The following is a 23,894-nucleotide window of genomic DNA, read 5'->3' on the forward strand; positions in this document are numbered from 1 at the left end:
AATGTCCATCTAAAATTGTTCCTAAAAAGGGGCATCTTAGAAACAGTACTGAAGAACCACTGAGGTGATGAATGTTGTTCTCTGATCTGGTAAACACGGGTACCCACACTACAGGAACCCGCTATGACATGCTTAGGCCTGCACACTGTGTGCATCACACGTCAAAAATTGGTCACAATGACATCCACCCTAAACTTTTATTTTAATCTAAATCATAGTTGCATTGTTTTGATTCCATCCCCGTTGGCAAGAGCTGTCATTCCCCTCAGATTTTATGTAATAGCAGAGACAGGAAGCTCAGAGTGTACCTGACAGGTAGAAAGCACTTGATGACTGTCAGCCCCGCCTCCGGCGCACACCCACGGAACCTTCTTTGCGATTCCTGGTGGGTCTGCTCTTTACACTAAAGAGAGAACTAGAGATTTGCCTGGAGTCTGATGGCAGAATCTTAGAGTGCTGGAATTTTTCCCAGCCTGTTAAAGGTTTAGTACCATTGTTATTTTATTATGTGTGTATGGTGTGTGCACATGAGTGTGGGTGCCCAAAGAGACCGAAGGTATCCGGAGCCAGACCTGGAGTTACAGGCAATTGTGAACCACCTGAGATGGGGGCTGGGAACTGAACTGAGCCTCTGGAAGAGCAGTGGGCGCTCTTAGCTGTTGGGCCATGTCCTACCCCTTTGGTGGATAACTCACCCTATTTCACTAGTAGTTCTAAAGGTGCCAGTTACCAAGTGGATCGGGGCAAAGCACCCATGTCAGTTTCCGTAGAGCAAACTCTCTTTAGACTTCTAGTTCACAATGACTGACTTCTTAATTAATTAAGGCATATGCTTCGATAATGAGATCTACAGATATAAAAAGGGTTGGACATAAAAACAGCTATCCCTAAGTAGGTGGAAGACCTCACTGAGGGACTGTGGGTTGAGCAGTTAGAGCACAGGCTGTGGGCTATGAGCATCACTGGATCAGGATGAGGATGTCAGGTACCAGCTGCTCCAGAAGCCATGGTGAACAGGAACTAACCTACAAAGTTGGTCCAGTGGAGGTCGGTTCAGAGAAGTGATACTGTCCACTTTCTGAATATTGATATCAGAAAGACTGGTTCTTGTGCATTTGTTTGTAAGGCTGCCCTGGTCAGGAAGAAAAATAATCAAATGCATTGATCATGCAACATAAAGATCCCGTTCTGGGTAATTTACAAAACAGAGTATTAGGGGACTGGAGAGGTGGCTCAGAGGTTACAAGCACTGGCTGCTCTTGTAGAGGACCCAGATTTGGTTCCCAGCACCCACAAGGTGGCTCTTGGCCACCCGTATCTCCTGTTTAAGACGATCTGGTGCCCTCTTCTGTCCTCACAGGTACCAGGCACAAACATAGCAGACAGACACACAAGGCAAAACATGTGTAAAACACAAGGTACAAAATTAAAGAAAGAGAGACAGAGTATTACCTATTTCGCCATGAACCCAAGACAAATACAATATCATCTCTTTGTATCAGTTAGTTCTTGATATGTAACAAACACTCCAAATCTTACTGGCTGAAAAGGACTCACTGTTTAGGGGGGCTAACAGTTCTGAGGGTGGCATTCAGCTGGGCTCAGTCATGTGTCTGAAGTAAGTAACAGTCATCTGGGCAGCCCGGCTTCAAGAGAGGACCTGCTGTAGGTTGGGGTCACAGGAATAAGCAGCTCACTTGAGCTTCCACTGTCCTTCGAGATCCACTGGGCAAGATTCAGTGAGGACTGTGGAAGGTTCCCAGGGTGCCTTGAGGACTTCATTTAAGTTAATAAGAGATATTAAAGATGAAAACAAAATTAATAAAAAAATTCTAGAGTCTGTTCCAAAGCTGAATTCTGAGTAATCTAATTCTTCTCAATGCCTTCCCTTCATCTAGTCTCTCCCGACCACAACTCTTCCCTCTTCATCTTCAACAGAATGAAATTCTGAGTCAAAGGAAAAGATGCTGGCAGTCAGCTCTAGGATAAACTTGGTACCTGGAGATATCCCCCCTCTGCTGTATGACTATGGAGTAGGGAAAGCTGTCTCCCTGAGCCTCCGTGGCAGGCTTCCCTGGGAATCTTCTTGTTCAGCCTTTATTTCATCCCAGAGTGGTGAGACTCTCCACTGTACCTTCCCAAGACAGTGCTGTTGTATTGATATCATGTCATGTGTATTCATGATCGCTGTTTGCATGATGATTTTTATGGGTCCTTTTTGTATATAAGATATCATGAGACAAAACCCATTCTAAAATTAACTGATAACTGAGCAGCAAAATCTGTGGACACTTCATCTCACATTTTTATTTATTGTGCACTAGAATTTGTTGCCAGCGGCTTCTTGTCCCGCCAGGTTCCGCCGCTTCAGCCTGGGACTTATTGGATAGCCAATAGTCTTAATTGTTAACCCATTTCCATAAATACATGTATTTCTACATTGCCTTATCTTACCAGAGAACGTTCTACTCTCCCGGTCTCTACATGGCATCTTCTCCAGGTCTGTCTCTACCTACCTTTTCCAGAATTCTCCTCATCTCCTAGTCCTGCCTATCTTCCTGCCTCTATTGGCCAAACTGTTTTATTCATCAGCTACTAAGGGAAACATATATACAGAGGGATATCCCCCATCAAGAGTTATTGTTCTTTGCATGCCTAATTTAATATGTGTGTGTTCATGCATATATGTACGTGTGTGTATTCATGTGTGTATTTGCATATGTGTGCATGTGTGCATGTGTGTGTGCATTCATGCATCTATACATCTGTGTGTGTAGGCGTGCAGATGTGTAGGTAAATATAAACATTTTGGGGATAATTCTAACTTCTAACCTTCTTTGGAACACAGTGTTGTCTGAGTCCTTATATAGCTCAAGTCTAGGTAAGATACAACTCCAAAAGTTTAGGACTGATTTATCTTAAAGGTCATTATAAAACTAGACTGTTACTCTCTACTTTGCCTGCTTAGGACTTACAGATTAAAAAAAAGTCACAAGTACAAATGATACTAATGTCTTACATTACATCCTAAATATAATTTAGAGTCAGTCTCTGAGTTCCAGCTTTGAAGAGGGATAGAATGGCTCAAATAGATTCCCATTAAATGATTAAACTGATGACCTAAATGTAAAGGAAATGAAAAGCAGGGTGGAGACAGAAATGCCCCACCCTTACCCCCCGCCCTTTGGTTGCCTTCTGTCCCAAACAAGAAATGAATGCTTTAGCAATGGCAGTTCCTAAATGCTCATTGTACCAAGACTTCCATCGTAAAAGGAGTTACCTAGGCTAAGACAACACAGAAATATGCCATGCTTTGTAACTGTTAGGCAATGAATACACAATGTCTATGTTTTCTGTGTTTTAAACACAGCTTTCTTGGGTTTCACTGTAACTGTAACTATTTTTAGGAATGAAACATTTCCTAAAATTTCTAAGGAAAAGGAAATATAAAAGTTAAAAATGTATTTTGCTAAAAAGAAATAATAGCTGGGCGGTGGTGGCACACGCCTTTAATCCCAGCACTCGGGAGGCAGAGGCAGGCGGATCTCTGTGAATTCGAGGCTGGGCTAGACCGACAGCCTCCAAAACAATACAGAGAAACCCTGTCTGGTAAAAAACAAACAAACAAACAAAAAGAAAGAAAGAAAGAAAGAAAGAAAGAAAGAAAGAAAGAAAGAAAGAAAGAAAGAAAGAAATAATAAGTGGTGTCATGTTGGTCATCTGGATTCTTCACTAGTGTGAGTTTCTATTTACTTTCCCAAACTGAAATCTGATGTAATATCAAAATAATAGTGCAAATGAAATTGTAGTCAGAAATAGGAGTTACAATAATTTACACATTGAAGAATAATCATTCCAAAACTAAGCACTCCTCAATATCTCTGCTATCAAACTTTAAATTTTAGAAAAACTAAAATTAAAAGATAATAAATTATTTTGAATAGTCTAGACATTAAATAATTGTTTTTTATAAAGTACAAGGAGCTGTAGACACAGAAAAAATATAATCAATGTGTTGTAAAAGATGGTTTTTAGTTGGTTAAAATTTCCCTCATCTTCTGCCTTTATATCCTTAGCTCATACTGTGTTCTTGATTGTTTACTCTGTGGGTATAATACTCCTGTTATGAGTATAGTCACTTGTAAATGTTATGTCAGTCAAAGAGGAGGGGAAGGGAGGAAGGGGAAGGAAGGAAGGAAGGAAGAAAGAAAGAAAGACCAGATCTGAGTCATAATAGCTGTGGTCTAGGGATTTCTTCCTTAATGAGTATACCGACTATTTCTCTGTCTCTGTCTCTGTCTCTGTCTCTGACTATCTTGCTGTCACTTCACTTTCATCCTTAGCAGACTCTAGGAATAAGCCTTTCTAGTGCCACAGGACAAAACAAAAAACAAAAAAGGCGGGGGTGTCTGGCCTCTACACAAAAGATGAGACACTTGGTCAGTTGGGGAGGCTGTGAACTGAAATTCCCAGAAAACAGAAACAAAATCCAAGCCAAACCAAAGGAAACCATCACACCAGCAATACAGACAGCATCTGCAAAGTGGATTGACTGAGTAGAACTTTGGCTGTTGAGACCTGGGATGTTAAAGCCCAGAGACGATTAACTCGAGCTATGTTCATCTTTCTTAACAGTCATATTTGTTGCCCATTACTGTACCTGATCTGACATCCTGGTGACTATATGACAAAAATCCTTTGTGATCGATTAACAAACCACTAGTTTCTGCTGACAACCCAAAAGCTAACCATGCCTTCAGATAGCATCTGAGGCCCATTCCTAAGAGTCTCTGCCGTGATCAAAAGAACTGGAGGAAGGCTCAGTTCTAGCATATGATTTCAGAGGGTTAGAGTCCATATGCTAGGGAAGGCAGAGTGTGGCATGGTGTGGTCACAAGGGTAAGAAGCTGGACTGTCACATTTCATCTGCACACAGGAAGCAAAGGGATCGAAACAGGAAGTGGGGCAAAGCCAGCTCAGTGACATACTTCCTCCAATAAGGTACCACCATCTGAGGACGAAGTGTTCAGATACTCGAGTCCCTGGAGGACATTTCCCAGTCTAACTACCACTCTTACTTTGCTAAAACCCACAAAGCTGCTGCTCCCACCAAGGTTCTCAACTTGTCTTGACTTTTGACTTAATTTTCTTCTGTTAGCGTAAAAAGAAATCATGAACTAGTTACTGCATTTGAGGGCAACCTGAATCCATATTCCTGGGCCTTGCTCACTCATATTTGGATCCCTACACTATTGCATGTTTTATTACAGGCATGCTGTGGTCAATGACAGGCAGCACATTCTGTGCTGGGCCCATGAAATGGCAATGGGCTGACCTGGCATTGCTGTGATGAATTTTTCACTTGTCTATGGCCATGCTTGTGAGAATAGGCATGCTACATGGCCAGTTATAGAAAAGCACAGTGCATACAGTTACGTACAGAGCCCAATACTTAGTCATGACAACACACCACTGTTACTGTTTATGCATTTACTACACTTACTCTGGTCGGTATTTTCTAATGCACTTCTTATACTAATGAAGAATCATTACGGTGAAAGAGTATTTGTATTGTGGTGGATGCAGCTTCTGTGCAGTCTGTGGTTCTGGTGTCCCTTAATTGCATACAGGAACCACAGGGTTTGGCTGACCTGTATGCTCTGTTTTTTTTTGTAAGTGTGTGCATCCTATGATGGGATTGTGGCCTGAAGAATTCTCAGAAGGTATCCCACGGTGAGCAGTCATGTGACTGCATTTGAATTTTTTTCTCCAGGATGAAAGTATTTCAGGATCTTAGAGACTAAGAGCGATTCCTCCCACTATTTAGACATCCAAGCAGCCATCAAAATAACAATGATGACACTCCATCCTGAGGCTGGGGGATAGCCCTTAGAAAGCCTTCTTCTGCTTGAGTACCCCCCCCCCCCCCCAGAATGTTGCCTTTGTCCGACCTTGGCAGCCTGGCAGCCCAAACATGCCCAATTATCCACTGGCCTCTTCTTCAGCCTGTCTCATCCATTCTTCCAGGCTGACTCTGTCAACCGCTTTTATCAGACCACATGATTTCATTTGTCAAAGAAACCCAGCCAGGCCTTTTCATTAAAGGCCACTTCCTAGATATCAGTCATAGGAAGCATAAGTTACCCCTTTGATGGGATGCGTGAGGCTGACTGGTTGGATAGCAAAGGCATCTCTGCATCCTGACAACCCCTGGGGCTCAGCTGCCTTGGGCTCCACTCCTGGCTCCATAGTAGGTTCATTGCATATGAAAGAGAAGAGAGGTGGGCTCTTCTTCCTAGGCTTGGGACCACTGCAGTGCTAGCATTCCAGTAACCATAGCAACGATGGACCACATGGCAGGTGTCTGATGTCCCTCGGACATTTTCTGGTATTAAGTGCTCTTCATCCTTCCATCCAGGCCTCCCTTAGGATTCTATTCTGACTGGTGGCATTAAGAGTCTCCCAGGAGAGCAGTGAAGGCCTGGGAGACCTGCAGCTGACTGCCTTAATTAAGCCTCTTATCTCCCCAGAATGTTTTGCATTGCCAGGCTCAGGAACCAAGAGAATCTCCAAGGGCAGCTAAATAGAGCACAGGACGTGGGGGTGGGGGGTTGCAGTTCACAGTTGTGAACAAATAGGGGTTAGTAGAAAAATATTCCGGGTATACAGCAGGCACCTAACTAATAACTGTGGAAAAATCATTGCAATAAAATGGACTTGATATAGAAAATGGAGATGATTATGTGGGTTACTAATTATTGAGTGCCTGCTGTGTGCAGCCATGGGTGCTATAGAGCCTCTAAAGATGCTCGTTTCTTGAATAGATCTCGTATGCACTGGGGAAGACTGAAGAGAAGCATAGATGGATTAGCAGGACCAACCAAGAAGCGACATGCTCCCATCTAAGCTCCCCTGGGGTCTATCCATGGAGAATCTCTGAAAGGTTATGCATGTTGCGACAGAATCAGCTGTAGGCTTCAGAAACATCCATTCTGGTAGATGTCTAAAAGAATTGAGAAGGGAGTAACTATGAGCAAAGAACCGATTTTCTTCTGTACCCATGCCTTAGGAGAACCGGCAGTTGGGTCTTCCTTTCTCTTCAAACCTGGCTGCCATGCTGGGAGCTCTGGCTACAGGGAGAGGCCATGTGGAGGAGAACCAAGGATGCCTGCAGAGGCTTCAGATTGATTCCTGTGGTGACCTGGCACCAGCTGCTGCCTGTGTGAGTGCGCCATTGCACAGCCCGGCCCAGCTGGACCCCTAGACAACTTCAGTCCTCGGAGACTGCTGAGCAGAAACCAGCCAGCTTAGGCCAGCCAGCCTGCAGAATCATGCTATATAGAAAAGCAACTGTTCTAAGTCAGAGTCTCTGGTGGCACCCTCTGCAGTGGGTCAGTGATAAATTAGGGGGAGACAAAGGGGAACCCAGGCAATGAACACACCTGAATCCAGACAGACAAGAGCTGCTAGACATCTCCAGCTCCGGAGTCATCGGCTGCCTGGAAGCTGTGGATTAAATTCTGCTAAGCCCCTTCTCATATGTGCCCAGCATACCTAGACCCACAAACCACACCTAGTTATCAAAGGATCAAACTTCCACATAATGAAAAACCCCAAAAGCTCAGTAGAGTTGATAGTCATCTTCCTGCAGAAATTCTCATTTTGTCTCATTCTTAAGCACACGCATTCTCCACATTGTGAGCCCTCTGTCCCAGCGGCAACCTCTGTTACTGCTGCCCTCCAAGGATAGGACTTGGAGCCAGCAAACACTGAGTGTGGGTTCCGGATGGTGACAATGTTTCTAGTGACCCAGTATCCCTTCTGGGCCTCGCAGCTTCAGCAAGGTAAGGTCCTTGGCGGTCAGTTTGGGTAATAAATGTAAGCCGTCATGTAACCCAAAGATGACTACCTGATCACAGGCCCTTCAAGCCAGACTCCGCACTGCATCTGTAAGTCCTGGGCCACACCCCAGTCTGCCCCATCTCCCTCCTTGTTCCCCTACATTCCCTCTCCCAGCCTCTGCTGTCCTTGGTGGGAAGCCACTTTGAACCCAGGAAATGAGACAACTCTTGCGCTGCAAAGTTTGAAACATCTACTTTACAGCCTCCTTACCAGCCCTGGGGTAGGGGGAGGAGTGGAATGATAGGTAAAGGGTTACTAGTCTGATGAGGTAACCAGCTACCCAGAGTGAGTTCCAGATCTGGGCGGAAGCCCTGATTCACTGGGTTGATTAACACTGTGACTTCAGTAACCTCCAGTCATTCTTAGGTCCAATTGCCTGTGTGGGTACACATGTGCAGAGCATCTAGATAACACTGAGATTACCCACCTGCCAGAGTGTGTGTGCAAGCATGTGCGTGTGTACATGTGTGTGTGCTTGACTTTATGTATATGTGTATGTATATGTATACATAGAGCACTAAAAAATGGATCAAAACAACCCTGAGGTTATCACATGCCAATGTATGCATGTGCTCATGCATGTGTATTCATGTGTGTGTGTGCACACATGGTATCTATCTGTGTATGTATGTGTGTATTTGTGTGCTCTAGGAATTGCACCACACAACCTGGAGGTTGTCACCTACCAGTGTGTGTGTGTGTGTGTGTGTGTGTGTGTGTGTGTGTGTGTGTGTGTGTGTGTGTGTGTGTGTGTGTGTGTGTGTGTAGAACACTAGTCATGGTCCCGCACAGCCCTGAGGTGATTACCAGGGCCTTACTGGCGATAGGGGGAGGATCACATGGTGGCGGGGAGGGGGTTGTGGTTGACGCGCCTCCGGGTCAGCCTCCGCCTCTGACGTCCTTACAGCGGTCCTCCCTCTTGGCTGGCTGCGTCCCCGCCCTCGGAGTCTGGAGAGCGGCTGGAGCCCTGCGGGAGCTAGAGGTGCTGGAGGCCGGCGGGAAGCGGGCGAGCCGCGGGAAGCAGGCACCATGGTGCTGTCGGTGCCTGTGATCGCGCTGGGCGCCACGCTGGGCACCGCCACCAGCATCCTTGCGCTGTGCGGGGTCACCTGCCTGTGCCGGCACATGCACCCCAAGAAGGGGTTGCTTCCGCGGGACCGCGAGCCAGACCCTGAGAAGGCGAGGCCGGGTGTGCTCCCGTCGGCCCAACAGGTGAGTGTGGGTCAGGTGTGGTGGCCGGCCACCTTAGGCTTTGCCAGACCAGGAGGGGGACAGCAGACCTGCAGCAGGGGTCGCGGTGGCCCCGAGGGATGGGCGGGGGACTTGAAGGAGAATGGGGGATGAAGGCTTGGAAGGGTTGGGAAAGGAATGAAGGTGGGGGGAACGACAGTGTATAGGGAGGAGAGGCTGTGAGCCTTGGAAGCGATGGGGGACCTGCAGGGTTAGGGGTTAGGGCATCCTTCGTGGGGAAAAGCCTGCAGAATCAGGGAGCAAGGGTAGTGGGGTCTGCCAGAGGAAAAACCTTAGGGCAAACAGATAGCTGAGGAATAACCAGAGTGGAGGTGGCACGTTTTCCCTACGTGTCCCCCCAGCTGGACAGCAGGAGGAGTAGGGATGTCTGGGGTCTAAGGGTAGTCAGTGAGGAGGAGTATGCAAGACCCCTACTCCTAGCATCTGAGCCTCAGCATCCCCGAGGGTCTCTGGAGACTGGAGGGCTTTTGCCCCCCTCATCTGTGGTTCTCAAAGCGACCTCGAGCTAGAAATGGGCTATGGGCTGTGTATCCCAAGCAGGAATGGCAGCAGGGTCTGAGAGATCTGGGGGAAGAGTCTTCTCCATGATCTGTGACCTCCAGAATGCTTCTCAGGTGGAGGACGGTGCTGCCTGGAGAGCCAGAGGAAGGCTGGCCCTGGGTCAGAGATGCATCGAGGATCTCCCAGGACCATATAGATTCCCTGATTTTAGCCTTCTGGGAGCATCTTGCTTTAAGCCAGTCCTTCTTTTCCTAGTAAATTAATTATTCAGAAGCCCCCTAGGTCCCAGAGTGGAGCCTGTGTCGTTGGTCACTTTAGTGAGAGTGAAGGAAATGGCTGCTGTCCTTGAGGCTCTTAGAATCCCAGGCACGTGACATTGTCACTAGTAAGCAAAAGCTGGTGAGCAGTGGGATGTCAGCCTGGAACGATCAGGAATTGGGAGCAGGGGGCTCCCCAGTGGTGAGGGTGTGACTGGCTGCCTGTCCTTCCCATCTGGCATGGCTGAGAGACACCTGAGGGACAGATGGCCATTCTGCTGCCTTTCAGTGGTGGCCCTCCAGCCCTGCCCCTAACTGGGGAGCAGTAGTGTAAACAGCCTCCAGGCGCCCTTCCTACTGTCCTACTGACCCCCAGTAGCCCACATAATGCTGATCATCTGCCAGAGACCTGCCAGGCTATTTCCCAGCAACTTAAAACCCTCCAAACATCTCACTAGAGTAAGCAAACCAGCCGTGACTTAATCACCACCATACTACCTTACATATCTGTGCTTTTAACAGCCCAACAAAGGTACAAGGGAATAGCCCAAGCCACAAATTAGGAAACACAAGTTCAGGGAATGTAAGTGTCTTGCCCGAAGCCACACAGCTAGTTTCTGAGCCCAGTTGTCCCTGAGCTGGTCTGCTTTTAGAATCTAGCTAGTAGGTCCTCCAGCCATCTCCTATGCCCTCTGTCTGGAAGGAACCTGCAGTCTTTGCCTCTCTGGCTTGGAGATTCTTCTCCTTCTTGTCCCCCACTCATATCCTACACAGATGGCTTTCCTCAGCCTTTAGATCTCTTCCTGTTCTCTTCTGAGGGAGGATTTTGCTTATTGGCCCATGAAATAAACATCCCAACGACTGTGTCCCAGACCATTCCTTCTAAAGCTGTTTACAGCACTCCCTACTCTGGCTGTCATTCATATTAGCCACCTGCATAATATTTATTCCCCGTACCTGAAAGCTGGCATTTGTGAAATAAGGCTCCCAGCCTTCTTTTCCAAGGGACTGTGTTTTGCAGCCCAGGGCCAGTTCTCTGGAGACTCAGTCATGTCTGCCCATGAATATCTGTTGATATGTTATGCTCACCCAAGTACATTTCTTCTCCTGGTTTTTTAGTGCCAGGAAATTTGGCAACAGAGGCTAAATCAATAGGTGTGCGAACGATGACCTGAGAACTGAAGGTGTCTTGGTGGCCACTGTGTTCTGATTCAGCCACTGACCCAGATAAAGTAACCGACAAAGACAACATAGTTGATTTCAAGGAAGCCAAGGAGACAGTCACAGCATGGGAGATGGCTGAGGGACAGCCAGCAAGGTTCACTGAAGGTGTTCCTCAAAGAGAAGAAGAGTGCTAGAGGAGGGAGGAGACCGTAAATTTCTATCTCCAACAGAGGTCGTGTGACTAGTTATGTCCTGCTGAGGTCAGAGGTCGTGTGGCTAGTTATGTCCTGCTGAGGTCAGAGGTCGTGTGGCTAGTTATGTCCTGCTGAGGTCTGGGGTGTTTGTAACGTGTGCTTCCAAATCTTATTGGCTGTGTTACTGGGAAATGCCTTTGGTGTCATAGGGCAGGCCTGGGAATCTGGTCTATGTTCCAAATAGATAAACAAAATTGAAGTTTGTATTGAAAAAGAGCTTGAAGGTCTTCTGAGGGATTAAACGTCTGCCAAGAGTCTGAAGATGGAGTTTAAGGGGAGTAGGGAGGAAAAGATCATGTTTTTGTCATCATTAATTCAAATTGGAACTTGGTATCTTCTTTAAGTGGGGGCATAGACAAGAAAGTGCAGGGGCATTCCTGATCCCCGAGACTTTGTCCTCAAGGAAAAGCATACCTTTCCTGAAATACGCAGCCGGGGTATTCACGTCCCGTGCTTTACACACACCCATTTTAAGTTACGGTGTTTATTAAAGTCCCTGTCCATCCTGTGACTTACTATATTAATAAAAGACTGCATGTTCCTGGATATAAGCTATTGACTATTCCTTTACAGCCCATATGCTTTACTTTCTGCTTTTCAAGCACCCTGGAGACGTATCTGAGGGCTTCTCTAGGCAGGGAAGGGATCCAGTCACAAAAGACCAGGAGCTCCTGTGGGGGCCAGGTGACAGAGGTGGAAGCTCTCCACAGCATCCCCTCTTCTGCCTTGCTGGCTTCAGGTCACAGGTCACAGTGCTTTCCCTGAGAGCTAGACTCAGGTCCCTTGGTCTCATCTACTTGGACAATGTCCCCCTTTGTGTCCAGCCTTTGCGGGATGCGGAGAATTCAGTCTTTCCACTCAGACCATTCCATCCACAGTCTGGTGAGGTCACTGGGAACCCCAGTCCACCCCAAGAAGTTTGGATACAAGTGACCTGTGATTTGAAGCGTAGTTAGGGAGGTGGTCCTCAGGGAGGCGTCCTGATGGCTATTCCCTCACCTTCACAACTGTCTGAATTTATTGCAAGTTGCCTTCAGATGTCCTGGCCTCCTTCCCTGGAACTTCCTGTTCCTGGGGTTGAGGTTGTAGTGTCCCTTTTGGCATCCCTGGGTGAGCAGAGAAGCTGAGCTCCCCACTGAGCATCCTGAAGTTATCTGCTAGCATGACCTTAGGGGGTCAAGAAGCTTTCATTGTAGGGTCCTGTTTCCTTTCACATGGCACTTACATGGCCGTGACCTTAAGTGAATCTTCTCAAATACCTTTTAGGTTCCCTGGGGGACCTGGTGCTGTCTTCCCAAAGGTGACATGTAGCCACAGTGCACTCGTTGGCTCCAGCAGTAGTCACCCTACGCCCCTGTCCACACCCTGATCCCCACTGCCACAAGCACCCAGCTCAGTCGGTTCTTTCCCCCAGCAGAACTGAAACACCATGGCTTTCAAAAGGAGCTTAGTTCCAAATTTGTCTGGGATGAGTAAACAATGAATTTATGCCAAATAATATATGCTTAGTCAAGTCCTTTCCCCCTGAGATCAGGAATTTGTCCTTCACCTTTCCCATGTGCCTGACAATGTCTGCTGGAAAGCAGGCATGTGACCACCCTGGGTGTGTATGTTGAATGAAAACATTTTGTATCCAACATGGATTGGGAGGGGACAAACCACGAAGCAGGTCATATAGGCGAGTTCACGCAGGAGACCTGTAGCTATGTTACCCAGCAAGTAATGGACGGGGTGATTAGGGAGTGGGGAGCCTCTAGACTTTGATCCCTGCCCTGCCTCTTGATGTAAGTGCTGGATACATGGTTTATTTCCTTTAAAATCCACCTAGCCTTATGGTTATGGTGTGTGTGCTTTCCTGTAAGTAAATGTGGTCCCTATTAAGCCGTCTCATTGTGTTTGTGAATATTATGAGGACCAGGCTAGCACTCTCATGCTGGGGGCTTTTAGACCTGAGATCCTCCTGTACATGGTCTATCACAAGCCTCCTCCTAGCTCTATCCATTTGCTGCTGCTTCTCCACCTGCAACACAAAAGACTCACTCTAGGGACTAGGGTTTCAACACCATCAGTGGGATCCTAGGACCTTTTAATTGTTCTCCTTCCCGTGACCTCAGAACAGCACTCCAGGCTGCTTGTTTTCATTTCACCCAGGAATGAGATGGACCAGGCACAGCTGTTGCACCCATATTAATCACATCATTCATTAAAGGTTAATGAGTGCATCCTAGGCATAGCATACAGTGAAAAGCAGACATGCTCCTCCTGAGGAGACAGATGGTGCAGCTAGCAATTGTCATGGTGCAGGTTATGGTGCTACATGATGGGCAACATTCAGGAACCATACGAAATTCTAAGAAGAAGCAATGCCACCCACAGTCTAAAGTATATCCTTCTTCGTTTCTGGGTGCTCACTCTCTGGACATCCTTTTTGTTGACTCTTAATGCCTGGAGGGCCTATGAATTACTAACCCCACTCCTGGAACTGATTGGACTCTGGCTGCTTTAAGGGTTGACCTCCATAGATTCTCGGCCTTTTGCTTATTGTAGTTGTTGTTGCTAGTTGTTGGTGAGGGCAGGGGGAGGCATGAACCCAATGCTTTCTACAGGCTAAGTACATGTACTACTGAGCTACCCCGCTAGCACAGTTCTCAGCTTTTTAAAGGATTCAACTCCAAATTTTTTGTTAGTAAATCCCCTTTCATCTGTACCACAACACTGAAAGATCCATTTCCACATAGTAATAAACATCAGGGCTGGCTCTGTCATCTATCTACATACGTTCCTTATATGTTCCAGACACTTGCATGTTATAGGTAAGAAATGTGAATCCAGAGAGTTTAAGTAACATATTCAGAGGCAGAGTTAGGACCCACACTTATGAAGCCTGGCTCTAGAGCCACGTGTTTGATTACTTGGGTATAGCTTAGTATGAAATTCTAGTCAAAACTGTGTTCAGGCCACTGTTTCCCCAGACAGGTGAACAGGTGTCTGGGAATCTGTGTCTTTGATGTTCAGCTTCCCAAAACCTCCCCCGATGCTTGGGGTTATTCTCTTCTCTATACAACCATCAGCTCCAGGCACTGGGTACAGCCTGAGAGATTTTAAACAGTAAATATGTTTGGGCTGGTTGCTTAGCAACAACAAAGACAGTATGAATTTTTCATCACGAGATTAGCATAAATTATTTCAGGGAGATGAGCACACAGCCTCAGGAAGTGTTAGGCTCTTCAAAGTACAGAGTAAATATCTGTATCTGGACCCACTAGTCACTTCCCAATGGCAGATCCTGACCTATTACCTTCCTGGTTCCTCCCCCAGTTTTTTTTTTGTTTTGACATGGCATATAGACTAGTTAGTGTGATGATTAGTGTTAATTATCAATTGACAGAATTTAGAATTGCCTGGGAGATGAGCCTCTGGGCATGCCTGTGGGGATTATTTTGATTATGTTAGCAAAGGTGGAAAGACCTGTCTACTTAGATGGCACCATTCCCTAACTGAGACACCAGACTAAATACATGGAGAAAGGGAGTTGAGCAGCAGTGTGAACTCACTGACTGAATGAGGTGTGATCATCTGCAGTGTGAACTCACTGACTGAATGAGGTGTGATCATCTGCAGTGTGAACTCACTGACTGAATGAGGTGCGATCATCTGCAGTGTGAACTCAGCTGAATGAGGTGTGATCATCTGCAGTGTGAACTCACTGACTGAATGAGGTGTGATCATCTGCAGTGTGAACTCACTGAATGAGGTATGATCATCTGCTCCAAGCTTTGGCATGAACTGTGAGCCAAAATACAGCCCTCCCCCTTGAACCGTTTCTTCCAAGCATGCTATCATAGCAACAGGAAAAGGGCAGCAGCAGCTAACCTCCCCCTTGACCACCCTGCCTCCGTGTTCAGAAGCCACAGCGCCTATTTCTTCCTAGGGGGCAAACCTGATTTGAGGATGGGAAGAGCTTCATAGAAGCAAGGCGTTTGTTTGATTTTATATGTGCATTGTGTGTCTGTGTGAGTCCGTATGCACTACATGCATGCATGCAAATGTCTGCAGAAGTTACAAGCACTTATGAGCTACCATGTGAGTGCTGGAAACCAAATCCAAGTCCTCCTCAAGGACAAGTGTTCTTAACCACTGAGCCATCCCACCAGCCCCAGTAGAGTTCAGTTTTAACAACTAAGGAATTCTCTGTATGGGGATCAGAACCAACACACCTGAGCACACAAAATATCCCATAACCAAGTTATAGGAACTAACTTGTCAACAGAAGGGAAAGAAAAACAGAAAGAAGTGGCATGTTTCTCCTTCCTTTCCCCCTCCCTCCCTTCTGCTATCTCTCTATCTCTCTCCTTCTTCTTCTGAAAGTTGGTGGGGGGAGGGTTCAGACAGGGTCTCATTGTTCCAAGTAGCCCAGGATAGCCTTGAACTTGTTGTATAGACCAAGTTGGCCTGGAACTTGGAGATCCTCCTGCCTTGCCTCCCAAGTGCTGGGATTAAAGGTGTGTACTACCACAGCGGCCCTCTATTCCTTTTCTTACCCTTTAATTACATGTATTGAGCACATACTGTGTGCCAGACTCAGTGCTAGGGAATGGGTACACAGTAGGGGCTGCTCCCTCCCCAGTGACACAGTGACCTGTTCTCTATCTTCATGAAGCTGGGAGCAGGATCAGAGTCAACAGAAGGGCCATGTGTTTGAGTGAAGAGAGCTGTGGCCAGGCTGCAGGATCAGTGAAGCTTAGGTAAGCAGTCCATTGCAGCCCATGGTCAGGTTCCTCCTTTCGGGCATGCTCAGTCTATTCTAATGCCTCTGTGGAGTGTGTGTAGATTCTATTTAGTTCCAATGTGTTTTTGTATTAGGGTAAAATTCACACACACAACTAACCATTTTGAATTGCATGAATCATGAATCAGCCATTTAGTACATTCACACTGTTAAGCAACTGCCACCTCCACCAAGTTCCAGAACATTTCCATCACCTCAGCAGAAAACCTGGTACCCATTGAGCAGTCAGCCTCTTGTCCTTCCTCCCCAGGCTCTGGTAACCACCCATCTGCTGTCTGTCTCCATGGATTTGCCTGTTCTGGACTTGTCATATAAATAGAACCCTTTAACAAGTGACCTTCTGTGTCTGGCGTCTTGCAGTTAGCATAATGTCTCTGTTTTTAAAAGACGTTTGTTTTATTTTTAGTTATGTGTATGGGTGTGTATCTGAGCATGTGCATGCAGGTGTATTGGAGGCACGAGGCTGTCTGATTTCCCCCTAGATCAGATGGTTGTGAGCTGTCTGGTGTGGACAATGTGAGCCCAGCTTTGGCCATCTGCAGGACAGCAAATGCTGGTAACTGCTGAGCCAGCTCCCCAGCTCCATCACTTAGAACATTTCTAAGGTGTTGTCCTTTCTTAGTCATACTGCCCTGGACATTCCAGTGCTGTATGCTTGAGTTTCTACCTGCAGCTCTTTCAGGTACACAATATACATGGAGTTGAATCCCTGGGTCATAGGACAATTCTATTTTTAACTTTGGAGGATAGGCCAAACTGCCTTCCATGGACATTCCACCATTTTCTATTCCCCCAGCAACACTCTGTAACTCTTTGGGCATCAGTTCTGACTTCCTTCCGCCCTCCCTCCCTCCCTCCCTCCCTCCCTCCCTCCCTCCCTCCCTCCCTCCCTCCCTCCCTCCCTCCCTCCCTCCCTCCTCTTCCCCCTTCTTTTGAGATAGCCACCCAAGCAACTGTGTGAAGCTGAGCTTTGGATATAAACTGTACCCACACACACTCCCTGCCCAGGCTCAAGTGCTCTAACACCTGGTCCCCAGCTGGTGGCGCTACTGCTCTGGAAAGTTGAGGAAGTGGAGCCTTGCCAGGGGAAGTGGGTCCCTAGGGGTGGGCTTTGGGGTTTCACAGCCTGGCTCCACTTCCTGTCCACTCTGTTTCCTGATTGCAGAAGCAAGCTGATCGACTGCCTCACCTCATGCTTCATTTCCCCACGTGATGACTTGTGCCCCCTAAAACTGTGAGGTGGTTTCCTGTCAGGTTTGGTCACAGCAATAAGAAAAGGAACTATACACAAATGTGTCTCACTTCAGAATTTTCTAAGCCTTTCCGTGGAAACATTCATTTTAAAATTGTTCTTGTGCATTTATTCTGATTTACATGTCTAAACTCTTCAACTGGTTTTTAACAGACGTTTTCTGTCTGCACTAAATGTCTATTGAAATGGACCTATATAGGTGCACTTGAGACATGAGTCTCAGACTTCTCTCAGTGAGAAGTCTGTACCCACCATTCTGTTGCTTGAATATGTAGCATGTTGTCACTGACCTTTTCCTCAGTGCCCCCAACCCACCTAGCTTTAGCCCCTCATGGGCCCCAGGACGCTTTACACAGACACTCTGGTGTCCTCTAAGCTTGACTCCCTTTTGTATTTAATTTCCTTGTGACTTGACAGTGACAGGCCAGAGCAGTGTCAGGAAGAGCTTTGACATCCCCAGTGGGGCTGGTGTGACCTGCACATAAGTCTTCCCACCACAGCCTTCTCTTAGTGCTAACTCCTTAGCTAAGGGCTTTCATGCCTTTGTAGTACAAAAAGTCTTGGATTATGTCATACAGCCCTGAAGGGTAATTACAGAGATATTTGGAGAGGTTGGTTAGGGTTTTAGGGTGGACAAGGAATGCATTATGATTTTCCCATTAAAATGATGGAGTATCGCTTGCCTTCTGAAACTTGCTCTACGGGAACAAGTCAAGATCAGGCTATGAGGGGCACTTACGCATGTGAGTGTAGATGAACAAAGCAGGGAAAGGCCCTGTGGGAATTCTGTGCGATCAAGTCCACCTGGCAAAGGCCCAGGACATTTTGATATATTTCATTGATTTTCTTCACCCTCGATTCTGCTGATTAAAGCCAAAGTGTACTTTACTTTCTTAGAAACAGGCACAGAGCTTTGCTTAGCAAGAAGCGAGGAAGGCTAAGTGAATGAACGGATTGGGGCCTGGACGGGTGATGAATGAGCAGCTGTCTGCAGCCCCAGTATACTCACAGCATAGGCACAGGGAGGCAAGAGGGCACCAGGCTTACTGGGCACTCTCTGCACAGGGAGGCAAGAGGGCGCCAGGCTTACTGGGCACTCTCTGCACAGGGAGGCAAGAGGGCGCCAGGCTTACTGGGCACTCACAGCATAGGCACAGGGAGGCAAGAGGGCACCAGGCTTACTGGGCACTCTCTGCACAGGGAGGCAAGAGGGCGCCAGGCTTACTGGGCACTCTCTGCACAGGGAGCTGTGAGAGGCGTGGAATGTGGACGATCTCACTCCAGATGGTCGCCCTTCCTTTAGGTCTTCATTCACTTGGTTAGCATAGGACAAAATACAAATCTTTACCTGTGGGCATGGGGAGCTGTCCCAGTCTGCAAAATGTTGGCTGTGCAAGTATAATGATCTGTGTTCAGATCATTGGCACCAATGTAAAAGCCTGGCATAGTGATGAGTGTTTATAATCCCAGCACCAGGGAGTCATAGAACCAGATATCAACCTCTGATGTCCATGTGCACATGAACCCAAGTGCAAGTGTGTTTGCACACACACATGAACATATGCACACACACCTAGATCTTCACCTGCGAGGACCAGGCTCTAAGCCCCAGGAAGTTCATACTGTGCCTTACAGAAGTCCAAACTGCTTAGGCTGGTTGTGCTGCTGCGGCATCATGGAGGGGCTGGAGAAGAACTGAGGCAGAGAGAAAAGTCTGCTTGTGCACGAGTGTGCGCATGTGCGTGTATGTAGATGCATATGTGTGTGACAGGAAAGTAGAAGGGAGTCTATGACAGGGAGAAAGCTGTCTAAGGAAAGGAGAACCAGACAGGCGTTGGTGGCGCACCCCTTAAATCCCAGCACTCAGAAGCGGAGGCAGGTGGATCTCTGTGAGTTCCAGGCCAGCCCGCTCTACAGAGCCAGTTCCAGGGCAGGCTCCAAAGCTACAGAGAAATCCTGTCTCAAAAAACCAAAAAACGAGCAGGGGGGGGGATAACCAAAGGAGGGGATGAGAGTGGGAAGAAAGACCAACTTTCAGGCTGGGAATATAGCTTAGTGGCAGAATGCTTGCCTAGCGTGTGCAAGGTCCTTGCGTCTATTCCCGGCTGTCACAAAAGGAGGAGGGAGAAGACAACATGACTGGAAGATGACACAACTACTCCTATGGCAAGGAGATTTTCATTTACCTGTGAAGGAAGAGGGGAAGCTCTGGGAGGGAAGAGGGACCAGAAGGCTGGGTGGGAGAGGGGAGGCCAGTTGGAAGGGCAAATATAAGCAAGGCACAGAAGTGTCACCCATGCATGAAACTATTATGATGAATCTCAATGAAAATACTCATTTTAACAAAGTAGGACGTAGTGCAAGCTTGTCATCTTAGCACTGGGGAGACAGAGGCAGGAGACTGTCAGGAGTTCAAGGTCATCCTTGGGTACAGAGCAAGTTCAAGACTGACCTAAGCTACAGGAGACCCTATCTAAAAAAAGAAAACCCAAATAGTGATGACTGAAATTATAAAGAAGAATGCTCTGGAAAGTATTTGGAGAAGGGGAGAGCACTTAAGGGAACAGCAGAGGAACTGAAGGAGATGGTCACAGGCATGTGCCGCCCTTCACGTTTGGTGTCCCTGGCTTTCCTGGTTTCATAGCATCCTTTCTCTGGGTGTCTTGCAGCAGCAGCAGACATGCCTCCATTCCCAGCACACCTTCCTTCACCTGGAAGGAAAGGGCAAGGCCATCAGAGAGAGGCAATGGCGGTATGTGAAGACAAAATCCAACCCAAATAGCAGGGCTGGTCTCTAGCTGTGCAGGCGTGTCCTCTGATGAGCTCATCCCCTTCTGCACAAGTGGATCCTAGAAGCAGCCATGTGGTGGGCACCCTTTGTGAAAAACATGTAAGGACAAGACATCCAAGAGTTTTAGGAGTGGTTGCCTCAAGGCCAGAGCTTGCCAGATGACATCAGGACAAGGATGCAGAATAAGGGTGTCTTTAGACTCTACAACACTCTTGAGACAATAGGTCACAGCGTTAAATAGGGAAGTTGGGAGGTGAAGCTGGTCGGGCCTTCCTGGATGAGGCAGGAGAGTTCAGCCTGTAGCTGGAGTGAGGGAAAGCTGGGAATAGAGGGCACCGTGTCTCAAGGTCCCCTGAGAGCATCATGCCCCTCAGAGTCGAAACGGACAAAGCATCCTTTAGATCCCTGCGAGACAAGTAGGGGATCTAGTCAGGGAGGTGTGTTAGCAGACAACTGGAATACTTGCAGGCTATACCAAGGTAAATGAGCTGACAGCCTCAGAGGGGACAAATGCCCTTAAACCTCCCCTGTGGTGTTTCTGGACTCCTCCTTTATTTTAGGAAAGTTCTAGAATCCCTCTGCAGAGGGAACTCCTAGGCTGTGTGGTCACCGAAGCCCATGGAGAGTACTACAGGGACATTCACTCTGTGTCTGCTTATTCCTGAACCCTGAAGTCTGGAAAAGTGTGTTGAGGCTACCTCCAGGGATCCAGGAGGTATTGCAGATTGTCCCTGGGAGAGGCATCTCAGGGTCATGACCTCCTCAGGAGCACAGAAGGGTGGCTCTGGCTGAGGCTGACTAAGCTGGAAGAAGCTCTGCTTGGGGACTCTGACAAGCTGCCTTGGGAGGCTGTGCTAATTGCAACAGTAAACCAAATGGTAATTGGGCTAATAAATAGTATGAATAATTAAGCTGCCTTCAGAGGCCCTTCCCCAAGTGGTTTTGCTACAGTCTTTGAATGAGTGAAGGGATGAACCATTTGAGTAGATCAGCCCTTCTCTCTGTGCTGACACCAGCCAGTGAGTGACCTAAGCTTTGCTCACCTGCCTTGATCACCTGTTAGCTGTGTCCCCGTTACTGAGTCATCATGGAGATTAAATTAGATAGCATGCTGTGACAGTATAGTGAATCTACTTGACAGAATGTAGAATTATAAAAGAGACAAGCCCTTGGGTCTGCCTGTGAGAATTATCTATGTTAGGTTAATTGGGGTGAGGAGACCTACCTTAATTGTGGGTGAGATCATTCATTCTAAGAGATGGGTCCCAGACTGGTTAAAAAGGAGAAAACCAGCTAAGCACCAGTCCCCCTCTCCCTCTGAGACTCCACGCTGGACTGTACCTTCAGGGGCCGAAACATCCCCTTCCACAAAGTTGCTTTTGCTGGTATTTTATCACAAAACAGCAAGAACCAAATCCCACACAAAGCATGGTGCCCAGAATGCAGTAAGTCCTGGGGTGGTAACTGCCCCTTGTTGATTCCAAGGCCTCTCTCTGAGCCCTCCTGACCCAGGTCCAACGTTACCCTATCCCTGTCCCTGTCCTAAGAAACCCCTATTTTCTGTTCCTTCACGCTCAGGCCCTGGCAGCTATACTGGTAGAGCAGGGTGGTGTTGGCCCAAGGGCACCCTGAAGGGAGACCTTCCCTTGACTCCTTCCTGCCAGGCTGCTGAAGGTGACCTTCCCTTGACTCCTTCCTGCCAGGCTGCTGAAGGTGACCTTCCCTTGACTCCTTCCTGCCAGGTTGCTGAAGGTGGGGCGCTATACCATAACAGAAGGGCTCAGGTCCTTTCAGGGGACTGTCTTCACTCAGCCATCTGCCCTGGGTCTTGTGACCTCCTTACCCATAGCCCCTTTATACCTAAGGATGTCAATGATCCTGCTGCCCCCAAGAAACCCACCATTCATGCTTCATGTTGACGCCTTGACCCTCCACTAGTGTAAATGTTCAATGAAGTGTCCCCGATGCAGTCCCCCACCCAGACACCTCCTCCTTGGCGTACTCACCATGCCATGAGTGTGTTCCCCTCTGGATCTAGGTTGCTGCCTTTCCTATTTGAGATGGTCTCTTCCACCATCCGTTATCCTCAGATTCTAGGCTGAAGTCCTTCTCCTCCTCATCACATTGATGTTGAGGTGCAGAAGGAGATTTTCTCCTTCTCTCTTGGTCCCACTGGACCAGTTTTCCCGCTGCCCACTGGGTCCCACAGCTGCTTAAGAAATAACCACTGAGAGATTTAGTACATATTTATAATTGTTTGGTCATTGGCTTAGGCTTCTTACTGGCTAAGTTTCCTTTAATTACTAGCCCATTACTATTAATCTGTTTATCTCCACATGTCTGTGGCTTACCTAGGTGATGTTCTGGAATACTGCCTCCCTGGCAGCTACATGGAGACTTTCCTTACCTCTTTGTTCGAAATTGTCACCTAGCTAAATTCTGCCTGACCATTAGCCAGAACAGGTTTATTCATCAACCGGTAAGAGAAACATACTCACAGCACAGAGAGGGACACCCTCATCAACGAGGGGCTGTTCTTTTGGTCTTCAGCAGCACACAGCCCAGACACCGGACTTTTTAAACCCACAATCAGGGAACTGGAGAGATGGCTCAGCTGTTAAGAGCACTTTCTGGTCTTGCAGATGATGAGTTCAGTTCCCAGCACCAATGTGACTTCGCTTCCAGGTGGTCCAACGTTGTCTCCTGGCATTCTTGAGCTCATTATGCACATGGCTCACATTCACACAGATGCAGACACATAAATAAACATAACCATTACTTATAACAGGCCACATTCAGCAGGCTCGGAGAGTAACTCAGACGTAGAGGGCTTGCCCACACTCATGAGGCCATGGGCCCCATCCCCCACAACTACCAAAAATTCTTTTTATACAGATGCACCCAGAGTAGCAAATACCTCCCATCTTGCATATCAGTCTTCATCCATTAATACAGTTCAAGGATGCCTGAGCTCAGCAAGAAAGAACCCTTTGATCGATTAGCCGTGTCTGCCATGAGCTCAGACTGGGGAGTTGTGGCATAAGTACTTCCTTGTTCCTAATTATGGAGACACTCAACCAACCCCTCAGTCCACTCCCTTCGAGCAGGGCCTTGCTCGTGTTTGCTGCAGAGTCTGGGTGATACACAGCTAGGGATCCAGTGGGGCCGACTAACTGGACCCTAACCAAACGAGGAGGATCTAAGGAGAATGCACACCTGTTTACACCACACTTTTCCATCCTGGCTGTTGCCGCACCTCCAGGGTAGAGACTGCTGTGCCTTCCACATGACTAGGCCAAGAGGACGGCTGATCCCCGAGACTTGCACCTCTCTGCACTTTTTCCACCCCGTGTCACCCTTGATGGATGATTTATACGCTTGACAGCCTCAGCAAATGTACTTCCTTCTCTAACATGGAGAAAAGCTTTGAGGATGCAAATGTGAGCAGCAGACGTTGCTAGAAAGATAATCTTGCATGCACTCGTCATTTCATGGGTAAAAACAATCCTGTCCAGTAACATGCGATTTTCAATAAACTGGCATGATAGCAGGTTTGAAAATTGTTGTCCTGGACCATGGCTTCATTGATTATGCAAGGATTATAGAATAAACAATTCCCCTGGCTGCTCTGGAGAAAGACTCTAGATTCGATATCAAGGAAAGTGAGCAGGGCCCATGTAATGAGGAGTCAGAAACAGGCTTGTTTGCCAGCCCAGGCTACTTGGTGAGTTCT

The 23,894-nt window shown here is 47.5% G+C and overlaps 1 protein-coding gene across 1 annotated transcript in view; it reads left to right on the top strand.

The window, feature by feature from the left end:
- Positions 1-8,846: 8,846 nt before the first annotated feature.
- The window catches only part of Syt13 (synaptotagmin 13), a 40,797-nt gene continuing 25,749 nt past the window's right edge, over positions 8,847-23,894 (top strand). Inside the window, exon 1 of the mRNA XM_005064894.4 lies at positions 8,847-9,114. Coding sequence (XP_005064951.1) covers positions 8,932-9,114 — 183 coding nt within the window. The 5' untranslated portion in view covers positions 8,847-8,931. The remainder of the gene's footprint in view (positions 9,115-23,894) is intronic.

This window comes from Mesocricetus auratus, unplaced genomic scaffold (genome assembly GCF_017639785.1).
Source record: "Mesocricetus auratus isolate SY011 unplaced genomic scaffold, BCM_Maur_2.0 Super-Scaffold_100004, whole genome shotgun sequence".
NCBI classification, from domain to species: Eukaryota; Metazoa; Chordata; class Mammalia; order Rodentia; family Cricetidae; genus Mesocricetus; species Mesocricetus auratus.